Source organism: Natator depressus, chromosome 18, assembly GCF_965152275.1.
Source record: "Natator depressus isolate rNatDep1 chromosome 18, rNatDep2.hap1, whole genome shotgun sequence".
NCBI classification, from domain to species: domain Eukaryota; kingdom Metazoa; phylum Chordata; order Testudines; family Cheloniidae; genus Natator; species Natator depressus.
The window spans coordinates 18443554-18465510 of record NC_134251.1 but is presented as its reverse complement, the minus strand read 5'-3'; the positions used below and the strand labels follow the sequence as shown (position 1 = coordinate 18465510).

At 44.1% G+C, this 21957-nt stretch overlaps 1 protein-coding gene across 3 annotated transcripts in view; it reads right to left on the bottom strand.

The window, feature by feature from the left end:
- The window catches only part of PLCH2 (phospholipase C eta 2), a 275766-nt gene that overhangs the window by 244832 nt on the left and 8977 nt on the right, over positions 1-21957 (bottom strand). The window contains exon 1 of one of the 3 annotated variants that reach the window (XM_074934096.1): positions 19449-19752. The exons of 1 other annotated variant lie outside the window; for it this stretch is intronic. Coding sequence is in view for 1 of the 2 variants with exons in the window: in XM_074934093.1 (XP_074790194.1) it covers positions 2934-2964 (31 nt within the window). In the remaining variant the exon portion in view is untranslated. Of the gene's footprint in view, positions 1-2933; positions 3704-19448; positions 19753-21957 lie in introns of those variants that run through there. One more of the 3 variants, XM_074934093.1, reaches the window with a different exon arrangement.

The following is a 21957-nucleotide window of genomic DNA, read 5'->3' as shown; positions in this document are numbered from 1 at the left end:
AGGGGCGTGGAAAACCGATTTTTCCAGGCTATAAGTGTACTCCCCTCCTCTTCTATAAAGTGCCTGGGGATCTGTAATATCTATACTGAGTAGATGGGACCTCATTAAGAAAAAATTATAAACCCCGGCCACTTAGTAAGCAGCATGGTATCCACCTATCTACCACCAAAGGATAAAGAGTCCATCCCAGCCAGTTTGAACCTGGGGCTTCCTGGGAGCCCTCCTAGAAGGGTTTGGTTTTTTCTTTTAAAATATCCACTTCTAACTGTTTTCGAGTGCCGAGGTCTGATAGAGTCAGAACGTTCAAACTTAAAGGGCAAGAGGTCTGATGAAACAGGACACTGCATCTTCACAAGCTGGTGACCTGGGGCTGAATTCTCCTCTCACTTACACCAGTGTAAAACAGGAATGACTCCAATGGAGCAACACCAACCAGTATAAACACAATGTAAGCGGGATCAGAATCAGCCCCTTTGAATGTACAGGCAGGGACAGTGACGGATGTAACATCAAACAAGGTTAAGAGGCACAGTTCTGCTCTCATGCCATTTTTATACTGATGTGACGTCATGGTCATTGGTGCAGTGACTCTGGATCTACAGCAGTGCAAATGGGAAAGGCAGCAATGCTCAAAGGCCCTGAGAAGGACCAAATTCTTCCACAGTGTAACTATTGCCTTGAGTGGATTTACTCCACATTTACACCAGCATAACTGAAAGCAAAGTCCCTTCGAAGGGTCTATGCTACTGTTGGCTTACTAACTGCCCGAGGGGGCATGAGGCTTATTTTAAGCTGTCCTTTCTATAGCAGCTCCAGCTGGCCTAATAATTGATTTTTCAGTTCAATGGCTGAACCAAAAAATCGCGCGGGGGGTGGGGGGGGAATTTCAGGTCAACTTGGATAAACCATTCACTGAAAAATATTTGCCTAGCTCTAATATCAGTGTCCCCAGCCTGGAGAGGGATGCAATGATAGAAAGAAATTCAGAACATTAGAAGAAACTTCCTGTGCATACTGCCTGGGACACTTCAAACTAAGTCCTGGTGTGCAGAGAGGCAGGGAAAATCCTGCCCCAGCTGGAGTAGCTAACCTAATATTGGAGCTTTCTTCCATCTCCAATTCCTATGATTCGATCATTAACTCATTGGCTCTGATCTATGTGGGAAATCCAGGTCCTGCATACCTCAATACTATTTCGTATTGTTTAATAACTTTTACTGTATAAAATAACTGCAGCTCACTCATTCAGTGGATTCGACTGAGTTACTCTGGATTTACAGACATACATGATATCACAATTTAACCCAGAGACAAAATACCATGGGATGAATTCTTAGCAGGGGTAAACTGGCATAGCCCCATTGAGGACAAATCTGCTGAGGATCTAGCCCCACATTTACTGTGGTACACCTTGGCTCTGATGTGGCACACATACAATACAAACTATTTCCTCCCCTAGTCCCTGTCTAAGAATCTAAACTGAGCCGGTGTCTGCAAGTTAGGCGTTATCCCTATTTAAAAGTGGGTAGGGGAAACCTATCAATATTTTTATTGAGAAAGATTAGATATGTCAGTATCACCGGGTCCAAAACACATTAGAAAAATGGAGCAAAATCACTAAAATCAGAAGCCTGAAGGGAGAAGACAGACGTGAGAAGAGAAGTTCTCCACTGGAAGGGTATCACTAAGATCATGTATGCCTTCTTGGCTATGGAGAGAACTATAAGATATCACTCTGTCCTGTGTGAGTCTTGGTGTACATTTCAAACAGTCTTCGGTACTCTAATCTCCCTACTTTGCATTTTGTTAAGAGCTGGCATTACACTGTGCCTTAATGCCTACAGGTGCTGTTACCAGTCAGATGTATTCCATCTGGTAGCTGCAATTTACCTGTCAGTCATTTATTTAACTGATTATCTACCCAAGATGGCTTATCACATAGCATGCCTGACATTTTACAACCACCACCAAAGATCTGAGTGACTTATCTTAAACAAATGCACAGATATGAAAAATGCTGTCTCCCGGATAATGCTTTGTGTCATACAACATGCAGCTGGCACACGCACACACACACACACACACATGCTGTACTGAAGAAAAAACCTCATTTAAGATTTAAGATGTCTATTTAATGCTTAAGTGAAATATGCACTATAACTAAAGATAAGAATGGCTGCACAGTCAAAAGGTATTAGCATCATCTACACAAGCAAAACTACTGCATAACCACAGTAAGAATGCAGCCCCATCTGAGTGACTGCCACACTTGAAATATAGTGCTTTGTGTTTACCAAGTGGCAATTATCATGGTAATGCCATTATCAAATAATATGTGAACCAATTCCTAACTCCTTGGGAATGCAGTGCAAGACTCTTCCTTAAAGCATCACCTTCCTTGGCTCCTACTTAGAAAGAAATCTTCTCTTCCTCCGTGGGTAAAGTTTGCAAGATCTGCTTATATGCTGTCTCTACAGCTGCTGAAACTCCTCTGGAGCAGCTGAAATTTGACATAAAATGTTAACTCAGTACATCGCTTTGCCACCAAGGTTTCATTGCAGCAGCATATATTTGGTTTCTGAGCGCTGGAATGGAGTTTCATTTATTTAGCAGAGACTATTTTTTAATCCAGATACCATTGCCATAATTAATAAACCATATCTATTTAGAGAAAGAGGAGCTTCTGAACCAACTACTATTCTGATAAAATTAAAAACAAAAACAAAAAACCTTTACAGTCCCAAAAGTAACAGGTATTCTTTCAACTATACAAATATCTGTGCAGAATAGAAAGAAAGGGGGTACAAACCGCTCTGCTATCAACCTGAGTAAGGCTAGAGAGAACAACTGTGCCATATTTTGCAAGCAGAAGTACAATCTACCCTCTGGCTAAAAATTAAAAAATATACGGTAGAAAGAATAAATCCACCTACTGTGCTTCTGCGGTAGGCTTCCTAAATCCATTGTCTTCTAGAGATAAGACTTTTTTCAGTTGCCTAGATTAGAATATAAATACTCCCAGCATTCTCTCCCTCTCTGTCTCTCTCTCTCTTTTGCTGTAGCTCGTGTGTGTGTGTGCGCGTGTGTGTGTGTGTCTCTCTCTGTGTTTGTATGAGAAGGTAGTTTAAATTTCATCCCATTTTATTAGCTCAGCCACTGAGGAATCACTGTCAGTTTCCCTTTTCTCCCCTCTCTTGATGGTACATGTTCCTTTGCTGTAGAAAACACTGGAGCAGAGGGAAGGGGCAGGATTTTAGCTACATTACTTTTTGCTAGAATTATTAACCCTTCACAGACTGATGACAATTTTTTAGTGATATGATCTCCAGTGCCTAAGAATCAATTCTTCTAAGACAATAGAGAATCTTCCTCTTTTTCCTTTCTTTTCCTCCTTCTTTTTTTTAATGGCAATTATTTAAGTAGTGCTTCTTCCTTTAAGATCTCCAGGGCATCCCCCTCCATTGCTCAATAGGACAATACAACACAGGCAGCATTGCCAGGACAAATCTACTTAGCGTAGACTGAAAATCTACTTTTTCCAGTACTATCTAAGTGACATAGGAGCACAAATCCGATTGACTTAGTGCTCATCACTTCCTAAAGTTTAATTGTTTAAAACATCTTATAGTCACAGCCAAAAGTGCTACAGCATAAACTATTCCCAAAGAAACTAACTCACTACCTTTAGAAAAAGGAATTTCTTAACATTTTAGATTCCAGATACAGTCAGATGTGATCAATCATTAAAAAAAAAAGGCAAGAAAGTGAGACAGGATAGGCAGACCAGAGAGAGAGAGAGAGAGAGATGCAATACTTTGCACTTTTATGCACCTTTCATCCAAAGATCTTAAAGCATTTTCCAATCCAAGCTAACAGAGTAGAATAATTTCAGTAGAATTACTCCAGATTTACACTGCCATAACTGTAAGTAGGCTTTGCCCCCACTACTCTCACTCTACTCTTACACACCTACCAGGCAACACCCCCTTACTTACAGGCTTCTACAATGCAGGTACCGTTCACACAATGTCTCAGAAGACACCAACGCTGGCATTTCCCTTTACTCAGTTGAGTGCGGTCATTTGGAACAGTGGGAGCCTTTGAAATGCAGTATTTGCATTTGCTAGAGGTCTGCCTCTCAATGCAGGGACTCAACTTTGTTTTTAATCCCCATCCCTGGGGAAAATTTCTCAGCTGCACATTTTTATGGAGAGCTGCACAAGAAAAATGGGGTCAAGAGAAACAGATTGTCTGGAATGACCATGACGCTCTGGGGAAAGCCTGCTGGATTAAGCATAACAATATAAAAATATATTCTCTCTTGAAATGGTACCTAAATAAAAAATGCTTCTTATCCCAACATCCCTCACTCAAATCACACAGACTGACTTCCAGCAAATGTCTACTATTGCAGGACGGAGCTACAATAATGCATACAGATCAATGCCGGCAATTACCCACGTAGCACATGCTACTGCAAGACTGCTTGTATGAATGTAGATTTACAGCAAAACAAGCACCTGTTCCATACATTGTAAGTGTCCTTGACATAGCTTCAATAAACTTCAAGTGCAGCAGTGACATTTCAGATAACTCACCACCAGTAAGCCACTTAAATGCTCAAATCCCCTCCTTGTCCAACAATTACCCATCTATAAATTAGAGTTACAGTTTCCTCCTCCACCTTCCTCATTTTCACATGTTGGGCGGTGATGGGGGGAGAGAAAGACATGTTTTCAGTATGCCCTAAGGTCTTCAGATGCTCTTCTATACCAAAGGAGAGAGCATGAATTCCAAAGCCACGTGGTCCTCCCAGAATATGCCCTGCCAACAGGACTCTGGCTTGGGTGCCTCTACTGTTCCCATTGGGAGAGAGATGTCTCAGGTAGCTAGGTCCTAAGCTTTGAGGGTTGTGTATGGTGAGATATTCAGAGATGTTCAGCTCAAAAACGGCAGTAGGTTGCTGAATGCTTTTGAAAATCAGGCCATATTGAGCGTTGCTCCCCCTGTTTACTGTATTAATCTCTGCCATTAAGTGTGCATAGCTAGATGGGAAACCACTTCATTCATTCACCCACATCGCAGCCAAAGAAGACTCCCAAGATCTTTTATTTTTTGTGGTTGGTAATTGACAAATTAGGGTCTGACCAATGAGAGCTTTAGAACTGGTAGTGGTTGAGAATACCATATCCAATTATAAGTGCAAGGGAAATTAAGGGAGGCAGGATGCAATGCTCAGCTGGAATTTGGTCAAGACACTGGAGACTAATGCCCCCCAGTTCTTGCAAGAAGTGCTAAAATATCATCAATGGCATAATCCGCGAGAGCACCGGCTTTGTCTCTCTTTCCAAAGAAGTGGCTCCCTAACTCTAAATCAAAACTTTAAGGAAGATTATTAACATTTTTAAAATATAGTACTGTAAATAGAACTGCCTCAGAGTTTACTTTTTGTGGGTAAGAGATAAAATCTGTGCTAAGGCACCCCAGGACCGGCTGTAGGAGGGACTGGAGCTGCATCTGCCACGCTAGAGAAGGGCTGTATAACAAGCAAGTTGATTAACTAGGGACATCATTAATAAGTGCATGTTTGCAGAATGGCGAGCTTCACTTTTGCCATTATAAGCCAAAATGCACTGAGCAAGTTCCATGCGTGCTTTGTATGAGCCCTCCAACTGCTCAGCTAATCATCTCCACTAGCTGATGCCAGGCATTGGAGCTGCTCTGCCAGCCATCGTCTAAGGGGACTCAGATCAGGCAGTGTCCCAGAAGCCTAAGTACAGAGAAAACAACAGTCACCTGATATACCAGCAGAAACCCCTTCATCACTCAGAATAGCAGCAACACTGCTCAGGTCCAGCAGCTATGCCAAAGCCCCAGCTTCCACTGTTCTCCTGCCTTCTCCTTATCCCATTTTGCTATTCTTGTTGGTGCTAATCTATCTGAGGTGACACTACAGACCAAAGGGGTTATTTGGAATTTATGTGATGAAGCATTTCAGCATCGCACAAACCTGAGGTCCCCAGGGCACTACTCTCTGAACTTAGCACTCACAGAGGAGCTTAATGTTGGGATTCACCTTCAGAGACTTTCCAGAGGGAGAGAAGAGAGTACTCGTTCAAATACATGACTAAATCAACAGGGTGAACTTGGTGCTTCTGGTCTGAAAGCACTGAGCACCAAAGAACGAACACAATACAAACAATGACAGACACACACACCCATCCATCCCCCGCCAACAACATCCTGCAACCTGACCTAGTGGGACTGTGACTTAACCATGTGCTATACAGCCAACAGACAATTGCTAGATCCGTCACATAGACCTGAGGGAGCTGGAACTAGACCCTGGATCCCTCTGCTGAAGCAGGAAGCTCCATCCTTCAGCATATCCCCTCTGCATGCCACATGAGAGGGATCACTCAAGTGTCACACTCAGTTTAGACCTGAGTGGCACCAATGAGACCTGATTTTTGCATCCAGTTGTTTACAAGACTTTGGGCTTGATCTAGTGTAATCCAAGTATTGTATTCACCAGCCAGCCTGATCCCCTGTCACTGAAGGCATGAGGTCCCAACACTCACTCTGCTCAATAGATGGGGGATTTTTAAAATAAAACAGAACCATCCTTTACGTTATAGCTATGCTGGGCACACAGGCACTGTACCAGATTGACACTGGGGCTCTGCCACATTAGGGTGACCAGATGTCCCAGTTTTATAGAGACAGTCCCAATATTTGTGGCTTTTTCTTATATAGGCGTCTATTACCCGCTCCCCCCCGATTTTTCATACTTGCTATCTGGACATCCTATGCCACATTCAGAACAAGGAGTAAATAAAAGCAAAAGTCAAACATAACCAAAAAAATCCCCTTCACCCCAATTCCATGCATCATTCGCAGCTGTTACTGTCATGCAGAGCCTCTTCCAAATGAAGGATTCATATGAAAGCAGTTGTTATTTCACGGTGACAGCATGGATACAACTCAGATCCTCCTTCTCTAACACCACAGTTTCATACCACTTTAGTTAAACTAGAGTCTCCTTTCCCTATTTGCCATATAGGGTCTAGAACACAGTTCAGAAATTCCGATTCCATCCAGCGAAGTGCAGTCACACACATGCGTGCACACACAGACCAGTTCATTAGTTAGTTAATTACAATTGCAAACCGTCATTATCTGCTCTGCAGGAAATGCAGAAAAAGGAAAATCCTTTTGTTAAACCTACAATGAACTATTTAACTTTAGACCTGTCTGATAAACAAGATTATGAACACAGATAAAAAAAAATTCCTATACACGGGTGAATGGTATTTATATTCTGGCAGGTGAGTGGATCTAGATCTTGGCAGTGTTCCCATTATCACGACCCAGAGAGACGGATGGCTTGCATCTTTAAAAGCCATTTACCAAACTTTAAATGCAAATTAGAAGCCAGGCAGGAGTCCATGCTGCAAGGCAGATTTGCTAAGAATAGCTTGGTTGTATCTGCATCCAGTGACTTTTAAAGGACTAAATTCACCAGAACTATCATCAGATGCAAATAATTCATGTGTAAGAAAATGTCCATAAGGGAGAGAGAGTCGACTTTTATTTAACAATACTTACGAGTATTGGATATTTTTGCTAGCGGATGTGATTGACAGATTTATTCACATTTAATGACCAGATCTTAACAACTTCTTAGCGATAATGTCAACGGAGTAAAACTTTATCATGGGTAATGGCATTTTCCCCCGAGACAAATGCAGATGCTAAGCCAGGGATCTGGCTGACAGGCAAGCATCCACGTGAATGTCCTGGCCAGACTTTATTCCAGGAACCTTAAGTTATAGGGACAATGAAACAGAAATCACAAGGGTCACCTCTATTGGAAAGTTGATTGGCTCAGAGAGAAATTATTTCACCAGTATTTCAGCCAATCAGAAATTAGCTTATTCATTCCACTGTTTTCGCTAAACAAATTGCACTTATTTTAAGCTTCTGACTGAACATTTTTCCATATTAATTATTATTATTATTATTATTTCCAAAGGATCAAACATAGAGAAACATGCCTTCCTGCTGTCATAGACCCATGGTGTATCCTTTAAATATGTTGTCCATTGTCAGGACAAAATAAAGACTGGAGAACAGTTGGCATATGCAGTAACCCTCGAGAACGGTCAGATACAGTAGCTCCGGAAATATTTCTGCCAATGCAAATGGCACTGAGGTAGCATGAGCTTTATCATCTACTCTTTCTAAGTCTGTAAAAACAAAATTAAAGATGGAATTAAATCAATATGGCTAACGGAGTAAATGTGAAATTCACAATAGTCTAATGTTAGGATGCTTTTTCCCCCCACAAGCAACTGCTCTGAAAAATGTCCTGTTCTTAGATGCAACACTGGGAAGGACCGAAGACAAAATACTTCATTAAATCTTCATTATCTGCTCTGCGTGAGATTCAGCAATGCTGCTACAGCAAGGCTATAAGCCAGAGAGGCAGATAGTAACAAGAGAGCAGTGTTAACATTACTTATTCCTTGTGCTGCACCAGTGATGGGCAGAGAACTTTCCAGCAGGCAGAGTTCAGACACATCTGTGCCACAAGGAACCTGAAATACAGGCCACCAATATATAGCTTATCCAGGGGAGGAGCTATCTGTGAACATCTGCAAAGCCATTCTCCTCCAAATCACTCTTTAAAATTCAGCTATGCTGTTATGCATACAGAACAGTCAACAATGGCTACGCAGCTGTGTGTGTTGGGACTGCTGCTTGTTACACTACTCCTAAGCATCTCTGGGTTCCTTCCATACTCCTATCTGCTTGTTCTAGTCTCCTGTTCTCTCTCCCTTTATACTTAGGCTGAAGCTATTTGGGGCAGAGGCTGTTTTAAGTATGCTTGGTAGTTAGCATAATAAGCTGTCTCAGTGCTACCACAACACAAATATTAAGCTACAACGTTGCCCCTCTGCTGAGCAATAACAAAAGTTGGGGCCTTGCAGGTTGGTTTCCCAATAGAGGGGAAAAAATCAGGGATGCAGAAATCTGGATATTTTCTTAGTTCAACTTATTTGTTTATATTGTATACACCTGTCCTTGAACTCAAACAGCAAGCAGGCAATCCCCCTTTCAGGGATCAAAGCCCACATCATCAATGCCCGGTTTCTAGGAAGCAACTCTGCCCCAAGAATTGACACTAGTTAGAGACATTAAGGCAGAGAGCAATCTCCCTGCTGTTTGCAACAGATCCCCATAAAGTCTCTCCATCACAAAACTAACAACAGTACAGCATTTCTTCAAAGACTATATAATGCTTGCATGCTAAAAACAACTTGTAAGACTATCAGTGCCATCTAGTGACTCCTACCATAACAATACTACTCCCTGGAGCACAACCCTATCACCTCAGCTTCTGGAGCCCTGTACCGCCAGAGCTCCCTCTCCTCCTGAGCTAGTGATAGGAGTGTACCCAGACAAGGGAATCTGAAGTGGGTGCAGGAGGAGGAACAGATTCCTGCCTAGAGCACGTCTGGGGCTCTCATGCTCATGACTGCCTGGGGCTGGCATCTCTGCACTCGGGAGGCTCACCTGTCGCTGATGTCAATGCTTTAACAGCTGCAAGGAAGCTTTAATAGGAAGTTCATTTTCCCCCCAACTTGCACAAAAACCTGTCAGAGTCTGATTAGTATCACAGATAATTCCTAAATATACTGAAGATTTCATAGCACGCCAAATAAATTACAGCCTGTATCAGACACTAATGTATTGCTCAATTACATTAACTAAGCATAGTAAGTATTGTAAGAATGTGATCCCATTTTCTTCAGAGATCACTAGTGTTTAAATGTAGTATACGAACAAAAAATCCCTTTCTAGATAACTGCTTAGGAGTATTTGATATATAAACACTACAAATGACTAATATCTATTATTACTCTACCTCCCTTTAAGAACACAAGAAAGGACAGAGGCATGAACTAGGAACACAATATTAACCTATTTTCCTAACTTTTTGTTATAGAAGCAGCTATAGGCTCCAAGCCAGATCTGGGCTCTGTCATGGCAGATGCTCTACAAGCATACAGCTTACAATCTTGAGAGGGGAAACAGAGGCATAGGGAGCGAAAGGGATTTGTCCAAGGTCACACAACAGGGAAGTGGTAAAGCCAAGAACAGAACCAGAACCAGTCCCAATCCAAAAAGAAAAGGAGTACTTGTGGCACCTTAGAGACTAACCAATTTATCTGAGCATGAGCTTTCGTGAGCTACAGCTCACTTCAAATAAATTGGTTAGTCTCTAAGGTGCCACAAGTACTCCTTCTCTTTTTGCGAATACAGACTAACACGGCTGTTACTCTGAAACCAGTCCCAATCCAGTATCCCATCCAAACAGACTCAAAGTAATGAATGACCTTCTGAAAGGCAGGACGTGTGTTGATTTTGTTCTCATTGTTCTTACAACTGCTGGGTAGAGAAATCACGGACAGGTGGGTTATATCCCATGCAGGTGCTGACTGATGCCACGGTAATTTGCCTGAACTTTTATCTCACTCTCACAAACACTAAGCACATTACAGTTTTAAAAGCACAGTGATTAACAATACGCAAAAAACGTACCTCACAAACAGCTCCGGAAAACATTCCCAGGCCTGGCCCAAGCCCCCTTACAGCACAAGCCTCAGTACAAAACCTAACTGTACATCCTGGCCACCATTAAAGACTTCTTTATGACCTCCAACATCATCTCCCCTACCACTTCTTACCTCCCAACACACCAGTCCTCCTCTCTAGGAATCACCTGAGATAACTGGTGGCTCTTACGACCCGTATTGCAGACCACCAGAAGCAGGCTCTGGAAAAACAATATGGAAAGTGAATTCCAGAGCCCCAGATCCTTCTTCAGAGCCAGCTCAGAAGGACTTGGAGAAACACAACTTCTATAATACCATGAGGGGGAAAGACGTCTCTCCAGTAGATGGGATTCAAACCAATCCATGGAGGGCTTTTGTGGGTTAAATCCACCTGCAATCGACCAGCAGCCAGTGCAGATCACTGAGTTCTGCTGTGGTATGTACCCAGTGGGAAAGGCCAGCCACCACAAGTAGCCGAGGTGGCTATTTCTGGGTGATTGTAGATAGTATGGCAGTAACGTAACCAACAGACTCATTTCCCCCATTGATATACATGTGTAACCCCAAGGGGTGAATCCCCATGTATGCCTCAGAAGCAGTCATCGCCTATGAGGAGGGGGAAAACAGTGGTTCCACCATTCTGCTCCCCAAATGCTGAGGAACACTGGAGGCCAAAATGGCCCTCAGTGCAAGTTAGAGCAGTCTGAAGGCTGCTCTAGCAGAAGCCATGGAGGCACTCTGCCACCCAGCATCACCAGAATACATCACACTTTGGCCTTGCCCCCTTTTACCTTGGCATGCCCCTTTCCCATTCTGGAATGCTCCCTACTCAAGGGCAGGGGGAGGCAGGGGGACTGGCATAGTGCTGGTCCAATTCAGGATTTCCTTATGCTAGAGGTCTCCACCACCACTGCATTCAGGCAGCTTCAAGCAAAAGCTTGAATTTTGGGATTAAGGAGGGATCAAAGAGCTAGCTCTAAGCATTTGATCCCCACAGCGCAACCATGAAGAGGTGAAATGACTCACCCAAGAGATCAGTGGCAGAGCCAGGATTAGAACTGAGGCATTCCTGATCCCCACTGTGATGCTCCGACCACTAGCCACTCTGGTGGCAGCACACCTAACTGCTGTGGTGCTGGCTACTCCATCACAGTCAGGAAGTGAGGAGGACGCATCAGGATCAGATGGTCAGAAAAACCAGGTCTTTAAAATGGCTTTTGCTTTTATTCTCAGCAGCAAGACCCCATACAGACATTCTAGTGCCTTATCCTCTCCCCAGGACTGACTGGGTGGGGAGAGATCTGACAGTGTCTGTAGCTGGGCTGTAGTTACATTGCACTAGGGTGACCAGATGTCCCTATTTTATAGAGACAGTCCAGATTTTGGGGGCTTTTTCTTAGATAGGCACCTATTATCCTCCATCCCCGTCCCAATTTTTCACACTTGCTATCCGGTCACCCTACTGATTACACCTTCTGTTTAAATGGCATGCTGATGCTCACATTTTGTGATATGCTTTTCAAATGCCAGCAACCTTCACAGTCTCAATACAACAAAAATATAAATAATCTGTAGCCTTCAGCGCAAAAAAGAACAAAAAATTCCCTGCTATTTGAAAATGGCATTTACAGGTGCAGTATTAAGAGTAACAAGAAATTGTGTGTTTCAGAGGGATCGCTACATGTGTTTATCCAATAGGGTAGGTAACATCTCCTGCTGCATTCACTGTAAACACTAGTACAGGTGATACATTTAAATGCTAGAACAAGCAGAGAGAAGCTGGATACTTACATCTCACTAGCTGACGGTTATTTTCATGTTGCTGAAGTTCCACTCAAATGACAGGAGCTATTTCCAATATTCCCTTTGCTTGTTTAGGTAATGCTTAGAAAACACAGAGGGCCTGATTTTACTTTATTCTGTCTACACAGCAAGTTACCGGAAAGCAAGCCAGGGTGTGAATCTACAGTGCACCTGCTTGCTATGCAGTAATGTCCCGTGTGGATCCTGCCACAGCCCAATGAAAGCCCCAGACCATGGCTTGGAGTAGAAGTCGTCAATGAGTTTTCACTCCAGGTGAGACTCTTGTCAGTAGCATATGCTGCTGCATTTATCTACTTGTTAAACAGGCAGCTTTGGTTTTAAAATCATGATGGATGTTTCTTAAGAAGTGCAGCATCAACTAACTATGTAGCAAAGTAAAACTTACAGAGACCTGCCAGCTGAACTCCTCCTGTCACAGCAGTACACTATTCCGGAACTTTCAGTGCGCTGTAACAGTGCCCTCACAGGATGGTACCGCACGGCAACCTGATGCACTGTAGATTCACGCCCTGGCTTGCTGCACAGGAACTTGCTGCATAGACAAACCTCATATTGTAAGAGGTCTGGGGCCCTCTTTTTGGGCCTAGCACCACAGGGCCCCAGTCTGTGACTGGGGTTTTTGGGTGCTATCACACTACAAATAATAATAATAATTCTGTGAGGAGAAGGCTTAGCTTGAATTCTCTGGGAACAGGTAGTGATGCGACAGGTGGACTTCAGCTGAAATGTCCCTGTAATTTTTACTTTGCTAGCAGTTTAAGGCCCATGACACATGAGTCTACATTTAACAGTACTTTTCAAGCAGACTTCTTAACACTCTGCTTCGCAATGCAGGTGGGAAAGGCAATTACTGTATGTAACAGACATACAGAAGGAGGAGAAAGGAAAGGATGCACTTCGGGTATAGGGGTCAGGTGACCCCAATTCTACCACAGACTCCCTACATAACCTTGGGCAAGTCACAAGGTCTGTGCCTCAGTTTCCCATCTGTAAAAATTGAGGATGACACCGCTTGTCCCACAGGGGTGTTAGGAGAAGAAATCCATTCATATTGCTGTAGTGCTCGGACGCTATGCTGATGAGCGCCATAGGAAGGTTTATAAATAAATCACTATATCTGAAGCCTGCAGTAAATGGGTTTAATTTAGTTCAGTGATTAAATATGTCAGGGCAGAAGTCAATTACACCTTCTGTTCTGCCACAAAATAGTTAGAACCACATAAAGGCTTATTTTTCTATCTGTCCCCTAAGGGGAGGGGGCATAAGGCTACACTGGTTTAAAATCAGAAGCATCCCGCAAGGAAGAGAGCAGCCCACTGGTTCCGAGCTCCAGAATCAGGAGCCTGGATTTCCAACCCGCACCAGTAGGTGTCACCGCACAGCAGTAAGAAATCTTATCATCATCAGGAGGACTTTAGGGAGGGCACACAGATACCAGAAAGAAAAGGAATTAAAATGCAGCTACAAATTGCTGTATTGTGCAAAGAATTAATTTGTCATTTAGCTTGGGCATTGCAATGACTGCAGCAAAGAACTCAGGACACCACAGGAATTAAAAAAGGCCTTTACTTGGTTAAATATGGGATTCTTCTTCATTGGAGAATCAAAGTCTGAATAAATTATGTCTCTCTACAGGAGTGTGGGCTTTCTTTATCTCAGTGCCAGCGGGCTTTGTTAACGGTCCTTTGTCATGGCCCAGTCTATCTCATGTGTGAATAATTTTGCTTGGAAAGATACACCCACACCCACATCCATATAACTGCTAGAGCAGTTCTCTGTCAGAGATAGACAAGGGGCTGGGAACCAGAACTCTGTTGGTATTATCACCTCTGCCGCTCACTCAGTGGAACATAGTACAAGTCCCCTCTCAGACCATCTGGGTGTGCATGGTCTGAGTAAAGGGGAAAGCAAGAGAGAAACAGACCAGCCCAGGGAAAGTCTTACACCCAAACATCCCCCAGCTAGGTGATTTCTGGGGAGAGTTGAGGGGAAGCAGCAGCCAGGTAATGGTCACTGCCCCTATTGAGGTAGAGCAGTGATTATAGCATGGACAACCTGGAACTTTACCGAAAGTGAAGCATTGATTTTAAAAACGGACTTGTGGAAAGAGAACGTAATGAACAGCCACATTCCCTGTTTATCTATTCTCCCTCCAAGGGGCCAGAGAGAGTTTCTTCCATCTAGGTAGACCTATTTCTTTTCATTGCACCTTTCAGTGGCATTAGGTTAACTTTAACACCCCTGGAGCTATTTGCTGGTATTGATTCAGAGCCTCAGCAGTCCATTCAAAATACAGGCACGGAAGCCTACTGTGAACAATCCTGCAGGACACTACAGGAATACAAGAGAAGAGCTTCAGGTGTTAGCAAAATTCTAACAACCGTGCAAAAATATCAATACAGCAAAAGCAACTCTAGGTGCATGCTTCTGATTCCACATGCACTGATTTTGCACTGTGCTTTAGATTTTGTTCAAACACAAAATTCAGAGTCAAGCTCAGGGGCACAAATCCCTGTGAAGTAAAATTAATGAACTTCACACCACTGCTGGCAATGCCCACAGGAGCCCTGAAATTGTCCTGTGCAAATTATGTTTCTCTTCTGTATAACCAGAGAAAAATGTTATGACTTTTGGTTTTGGAAATCACTTCTGGCCCATGATAGCCACTTATCCATTATAACTCCATCTGCAGAGAGGCGTGAGCTCTAGCATTATTTCCAAACCGTTCTGTGGAGAGAGATAATTTTTCTTCTCCTCTTAAAACGGAGCTGGTGCTTTCAAAGTGTGACAGGAAAAACTATTCCCTGCTGTATGTTATAACTGTGGAGAAGGAGCATTTTTCAGCCATCCCTTCACTATAAATGCCTGACACTGTCAAACGTATGTATGTGTGAGAGCGAGTTATGAAAACACCAACTAATGAACCCATTACTGATATCAAAGCACAGACTGAATGAAATACCTAGAGTGCTGAGGGGGAATTTTAAAGTCTGACGCATCTTTCAACCTGTGCATCCCTCCTCTGCCAAATGCTAAGCAGCATGAATTAGGCTGTCTGTGTAGCATAAAAAATGGCAGATACCTCACCTGAGAAGACACAGTGTTAACTGCTAAGACCCTTGCCAAGCCTGAAACTTTTCAACGGAGCCACTCATGATGCCAAGGCACTCATTTAACTTTGGGGTATCATCCATCTCTTGTGTCTTTTAGTGAGTTCTGTGCAGGTGGAAGGGGTTGACAGCTCTCCTTATCTGCAGAAGAGGAAAATCCTAGACAGCAGAAAGGAGAGCGATCCCATCCATCCGCCATGTGTCAATTTGCTTTTCAAACCCAAAAGTATCCAGGGCAGCATAAGGATTTTAAATGACAGCACCCAAAATTTGACTAAGACACAGATTTCTCCCATAACAGAGCCATATGGCTATAATTATATGTGTGGCATTGGTAGATATTTTTTAACTTTACAGAAAAAAACTGATTCTCCAGCATAAATTCTCAGATAGATTTTATTCTATTTTACAACAACTGCCGAATGAATGAAGAGTCTTACACAGGAGAGATGGAACTAATGCGGGAAACATGGTTAGGTAGGCAAATGGCTCCGTCTTTTTATCAGTCATGTCTGTGCTCTAGACAGATTTTCCCCAAGATTGGGGAGAAAACTACATCTGTACTACAAACTTCCCTCCAATAATGGAGACTAATCTATGAGTTAGTTGATCCCAGCTACTCTCCTGACATCAATCTATCTAGGTACTTTTGTGACTCACCCTACCATAGTGCTTTAGCACCTTTAACATATTTATTTTCACCACACCCATGTGAGGCAGGGCAGTGTTACTACCACTAATTTTACAGATGGGGAACTAAGGCATGGAAATTAAGGGAAGGTCTACAATTATGGCAGCGTGTAGCGCACAGACACTACACACCCAGCCAGCCTAGGCATACACAGCAGTGTAGACAATGAGGCTTAGGTGAGTAGAGCAGAGACACACCAGAACCCTAGGGCATGTACCCTACATGGTTCTTTGCACGCCCGAGTGGTGCCACCCTCATCTACACTGCTATTTTTAGCGTGGCAGCGCCCTGAAGCCTTTCCCGCCCACATCGAAAGACTCCGGTGTGAAGAAAAGGCTCTGGCAGGCAGTAGGGAAAGGCTCCGGCAGGGTGTGGCTACACTTCATAGTGTGGACTCAGCCTGCTTTCCCTGCTGTATGTAAGCTACACGCACCCTACACACTGCAGCAAGCATAGACAAGGCCTAGGTGGCGTGCCCATGGTCACACAGGAAGTCTGTGACAGAGATAGGAATTAAACTCTGGTCTCCCAAGGCCCAGGCTGAAGCCTTAATCACTAGGCAATCTTTCCTCTCCTATCTTATTGACTTAATCTAAATATTATTGACGTCAATTAAAAAACGTGGAGAAAACTAGTCAAAAGAGACCCAGTTGCCTCAGCCCAAAGGCCAGAAAAAGAGTCAATATGGTTAAATGGTGATGTCCAAGAGACCATTTGAGTCAAACCACTATCCTTCAAGAAATGGAAATCCAACCCTAGTGAGTCCACTGAAAACGAGCATGAATAACAGCAGGAAAAACGTGTGTCATTCAGTCCACTAGACTACTGGGTCTAGCTTCTCCATTGCCCTGCACCTCATGGCAACATTTACACCAGTGCAAAGTGAGTGTGAAACATTTCCAAACCAAAATAGTAACATTTTAAGCTCATTTTACATGGTGGGTAAATGATTATACATGCTGGGAGAAGAATGAGGGCCAAGGACTTCAAGGTTTGGCCCTAATACTGTTTTGACGGGTTAGTGGCACATGGTGTCTTTTCATTCTTTTGCTGAATGGAAGAATGTGCAGGGACAGTGCAGTATAGGAATATTTATGCTGCGCAGCACCCAAGAGATTGTGTATAAATGTTCTTTGCCTCTATCCACTATCTCTTTTGAAACATATCAAAGCCTTTTTAGCCAACCAGGTGAGAAAGCCTCAGCTCAGATGGCAAGAGAGCAGCCCCTCTGAACCCAAAAGGATGGGTTGTACTGATCACTCTGCTTGGTGCATAAGTTACATTATGAAATCAGCTCTGACTGTAGTTCCTGAACTGCAGCTGTCAGTGCTGTTCCTCTTAGTCCTTTGCTCCATGTCCCACCAATTCAGACTGCATCTGGAGAAGCTTGTCACTTTGAAAAGTCATTCCCTCTGCAATCTGATTGTGGCCATAAAGTGGCTGGAACTCATTAGGTTCTGATCGACGCTTATCAGATCTAGCAGCAATGATGAATATTTGCAGCTGCATTCACAGGCATATGAGCACATCTGTGAATGGTGCTAGGTTTGATAACCTGCTACAGCGACACAGATAAAAGGGGGACTAGTTGTGCTGGGAACAATGTGGGACTTATAGTGTGTCAATACAGGATTGCATGGAGTGTTGTTGTAGCCATGTCAGCAGCGCTTAATTTGTGCCAGGGCTGAGCCCCAGCACCTCTAGGCTTGGCAGTTCACAGTCTCAACACCTGTGGGCTTGACAGTTCATAGCCCTGGCACCTCTAGGCTTGCTGCATAAGTTATAAATGTAAAAAAACTGCTTGAGCCCTGGCACCTAATTGCTTGAACCCTGGCACCTCTTTCATTACAAATTAAGCAGCGTGTGTCGGTCCCAAGATACTAGAGAGACAAGGTGGGTGAGGTATATCTTTTATTGGACCAACTTGTTTGTGGGAGGGACACGCTTTCGAGCTATACGGAGCTCTTCTTCAGGTCTGGGAAAGGTCCCCGAATATGTGCTAACTACTTATGCTAAATTATCTGTTCCAACTTGTATTTAGCAATGACATTCTGAGTGTCTTTCCCAGATGTGAAGAAGAGCTCTGTGTGGCTCAAATGCTTGTCTCTCGCACCAACTGAAGTTGGTCCAATAAAAGATGTTACCTCCCCCACCTTGTCTCTTGATACAGGATTAACATTTATCCCATCTTCCCCGCACTGTACTGCTCTCACTCCTACGAAAGGAGTCAAAGGAAATGTAGGCTAAACCTTCTTCACAGCACAGTGTATAAAAACTTGCCTTATGCCTACAAATTAATTCTTCTCCCTGTTACTCAAAATGCATGTGCAAGCACTCACTTGTGCATAACAGTGCGTACATGTGTGGGCAGCTGTATGCACGTAAACAGGTGCATGTCTACAAATATTGCAAGTGCAATAAAAGGAGGACTTTTGAAAACATCTCTCTGGTGTCCAGACAATGATTAAAGTATAGCAGAGCTCTAATACGCAGGTAGGGATTTCTTTCTTGAGCCTTGGAAATAAATTTGCATAATCCTGCCAATTTGATACAAACCACTAAAAGCAGATTTTTTTTTATTTATGAAAGATGACAGTGCCTAAGGAAGGGGAAGGAGAATACATTGGCTAATGTTAATGAGCATGTCACTGTGGTGCCAATAATCTACAGCCAAGGACAAACTCATTTACTTTGGATCCCGAAGTTTTAATGAAGACAGACTGTGGATGCAGTTCAGCACAGGGGGACAAAGCCAATTCCGTCCCCTGGTGTTGTCACATTTGCACTCTCCAAAATTTGCTTTAATGTGAATTTAAGAGAAGTAACTTTTTACAGCAAATATATGAATTTTAGAACATTTTTAATTCAAAGCCCTCTTTACTCTAAAGCGGGCTCAAACTGGCTCAGAAAACAGGTCCACTTCTCAGCAGAAATGGATGCACTTCACTCAAAAAAGCCAAGCCAAGTTTTTAATGCAAATAGTCTGAGCAGTAAAATTCCAACCAGTTTTGAATTTGGCTGGAATTTTCCATGTCCCTCCACCAATCAGCATCCCACAGGTTTGTCGCTACCAAGACAGATCAATACTTCCAATGCTGGTTTTGATACTGCAGCACGTTTTTAAGTGGACAAAGACAGCGCAAACAGACTATATGCTGCTTCAAACAAAGAAAACAACAATGCTCATTAAGATATACAAACCCTTAATGAATCGCAGGCCTTCTTCCACAGGTGCAGAGGAGAGCGGAAAACAGAATCAGATGAATGAGGAAGACTGAATAAAAGTTGCAAAATCTCCGAGGGGTAATATGTTTCATAAACTGTGGCATTATTGTTGTTGTTAAGGAAAGTTCCACTTGGGTAAGAGATTTATTTTTAAATTATACACTGCTGCTAGCCAGCAACACCACAAGCTGTCAGATAATACAGAGATAGACAAATGCTGTTCCTGGGCAGCTAAACAGCTAGAAAAATCAGTCTTGTATCATCCATCAGGTTCAGTGTACATGCACTGCTGCAGGAGATGCTTTTTTCCTTAATTCCCTTTTCGCCTGTCTGTATCTCTCCCTAGATTAGTACAGTCTAGAGACATGTACAGATGGGTACGGACAATCATTAATCACTTCCTCTTTGGTGAGTATCACTGAGCTGATTGTTTCTTTGCCATCCTCTGCTGAATGCACTCTTTGGTTGTCATTGCATATGTGCATTTTAACTGGCAATATTTTACTGGCAAGCCAGTGGCACTTATCAAATTCAACCCTCCTATCCAGATCATTGGTGTCTGGCTTGGCATATTACATAGAGTTGCCAGGCATCCAGTTTTCGACCGGAATGCCCAGTCGAAAAGGGACCCTGGTGGCTCCGGCCGGCACTGCCAACCAAGCCGTTAAAAGTCCGGTCGGTGGCATAGCAGGGGAGGGGCTAAGGCAGGCTCCCCGCCTGCTCTAGCTCTGCGCAGCTCCCAGAAGCAGCCGCCAGGTCCCTGCGGCCCGTAGGCGCAGGGAGGCTCCACGCACTGCCCCCACCCCAAGTGGCGGCTCCGCAGCTACCATTGGCTGGGAACCGCGACCAACGGGAGGTGCAGGGGCGGCACCAGCGTGCATGAGGGCAGTGCGCGGAGCCTACCTGGCTACCCATGCGCCTAGGGGCTGCAGGGACCTGGCAGCCACAGTAAGCACTGCCAGGACTCCGCACCTCAAACCCTCTCCCACACCCCAACCCCCTCTCCCAACCCGGAGTCCCCTCCCACACCCAAACTCCCTCGCAGAGCCCACACCCCCAGCCGGAACCCTCGCCCCCCAACCCCCCGCATCCAGCCCCCTACCCCAGCCCGGAGCCCCCTTCTACACCCAAACTCCCTCCTAGAGCCCACACTCCCCCAAACCCCTGTCCCAGCCCTAAGCCCGCTCCCACTCCCCTCATTCTTGGCCCCCCACCCCAGAGCTGACACTCCCAGCTGGAGCCCTCACACACACACTCCCACATCCAGCCCCCTACCCCAGCCCTGAGTCCTCTCCCAGAGCCTGCCACCCCGCACTCTCTCCCAACCCATCGGTCCCAGCCTGGAGCCTCCACCTGCAGCCCAAACCCATCATCCCTGGCCCCACCCCAGAGCCCATATCCCCAGCAGGAGCCCTCACCTCCCCGCTGTGCCCCAACCCTCTGCCCCAGCCCTGATCCCACTCCTGCACCCTAAATCCCTCATCCCCGGCCCCACCCCAGAGCCCATACCCACTGCCGGAGCGCTCACTCCCCCCACACTCCAACCCTCTCCTCCAGCCCAGAGCCCTCTCCTTCACCCTGAACCACTCATTTTCTGGCCCCACCCCGAGCCCACCCCCACCCCCACCCCCACAGCCAGAGCCCTCACCCCCCTCCCACACTCCAACCCCTACTCCTGCCCAGTGAATGTGAGTGAGGGTGAAGGAGAGCGAGCGACGGAGGGAGAGGGGATGGAGTAAGCGGGGGGGGGCCTCAGAGAAGGGGCGGGGCAGAGGTGTTCAGTTTTATGCAATTAGAAAGTTGGCAACCTTAATATTACAACACAATCCTGGTCATATTTCCATACCTAAGGGTGTAGCCAGGTTGTATTATAAACCTAATTTAATTCTTGTTACATAACCACGTTACTGGGCTTGATGGAAGAATCACGAGGCGAAATTCTAAGGCATATATTTTGCAAAAAGGTCAGATTAAATTATCACAATGGTCCCTTCTGGCCTTAGAATTTATGAAAAACTGAACTGGCCTGAAATATTCCAGTTTTACTCTGGAGGCAAAAGGGAGTTTTTCTGGAAAGCCTGGTCAAATTGATTTTGAACTGCAGGTCAATAAAGATTACCCCAATTTGAAATGTAGCTAGTTCAAACCTCTAGTTCAAAAATGGCTTGTTAGTACCACTTGAAACTTTCCATATAGTTAAAATCACCTTGAAAACTAGTGTGGTGGCTTTAGCTGAATAAATTAGTTGCAATTAAGCAAAAGTATTAAAATTTAATAATTATTTGCTACGGTTAAAATGCATATGTGTCTGTCTGTCTCAGACATGTGCACACACACTTGGATTCAGAGTCATTACTTTCAGGACTGGTAGAAAAATAGTAATTTTCTTGCAAGAAGTTTTAATGAAATTTTCCATTTTTAGGCTTAAACTTTTCAAATTTTGAATTTTTTCCCCATCTCTAAACAACTGTAAGAAATACTTTGC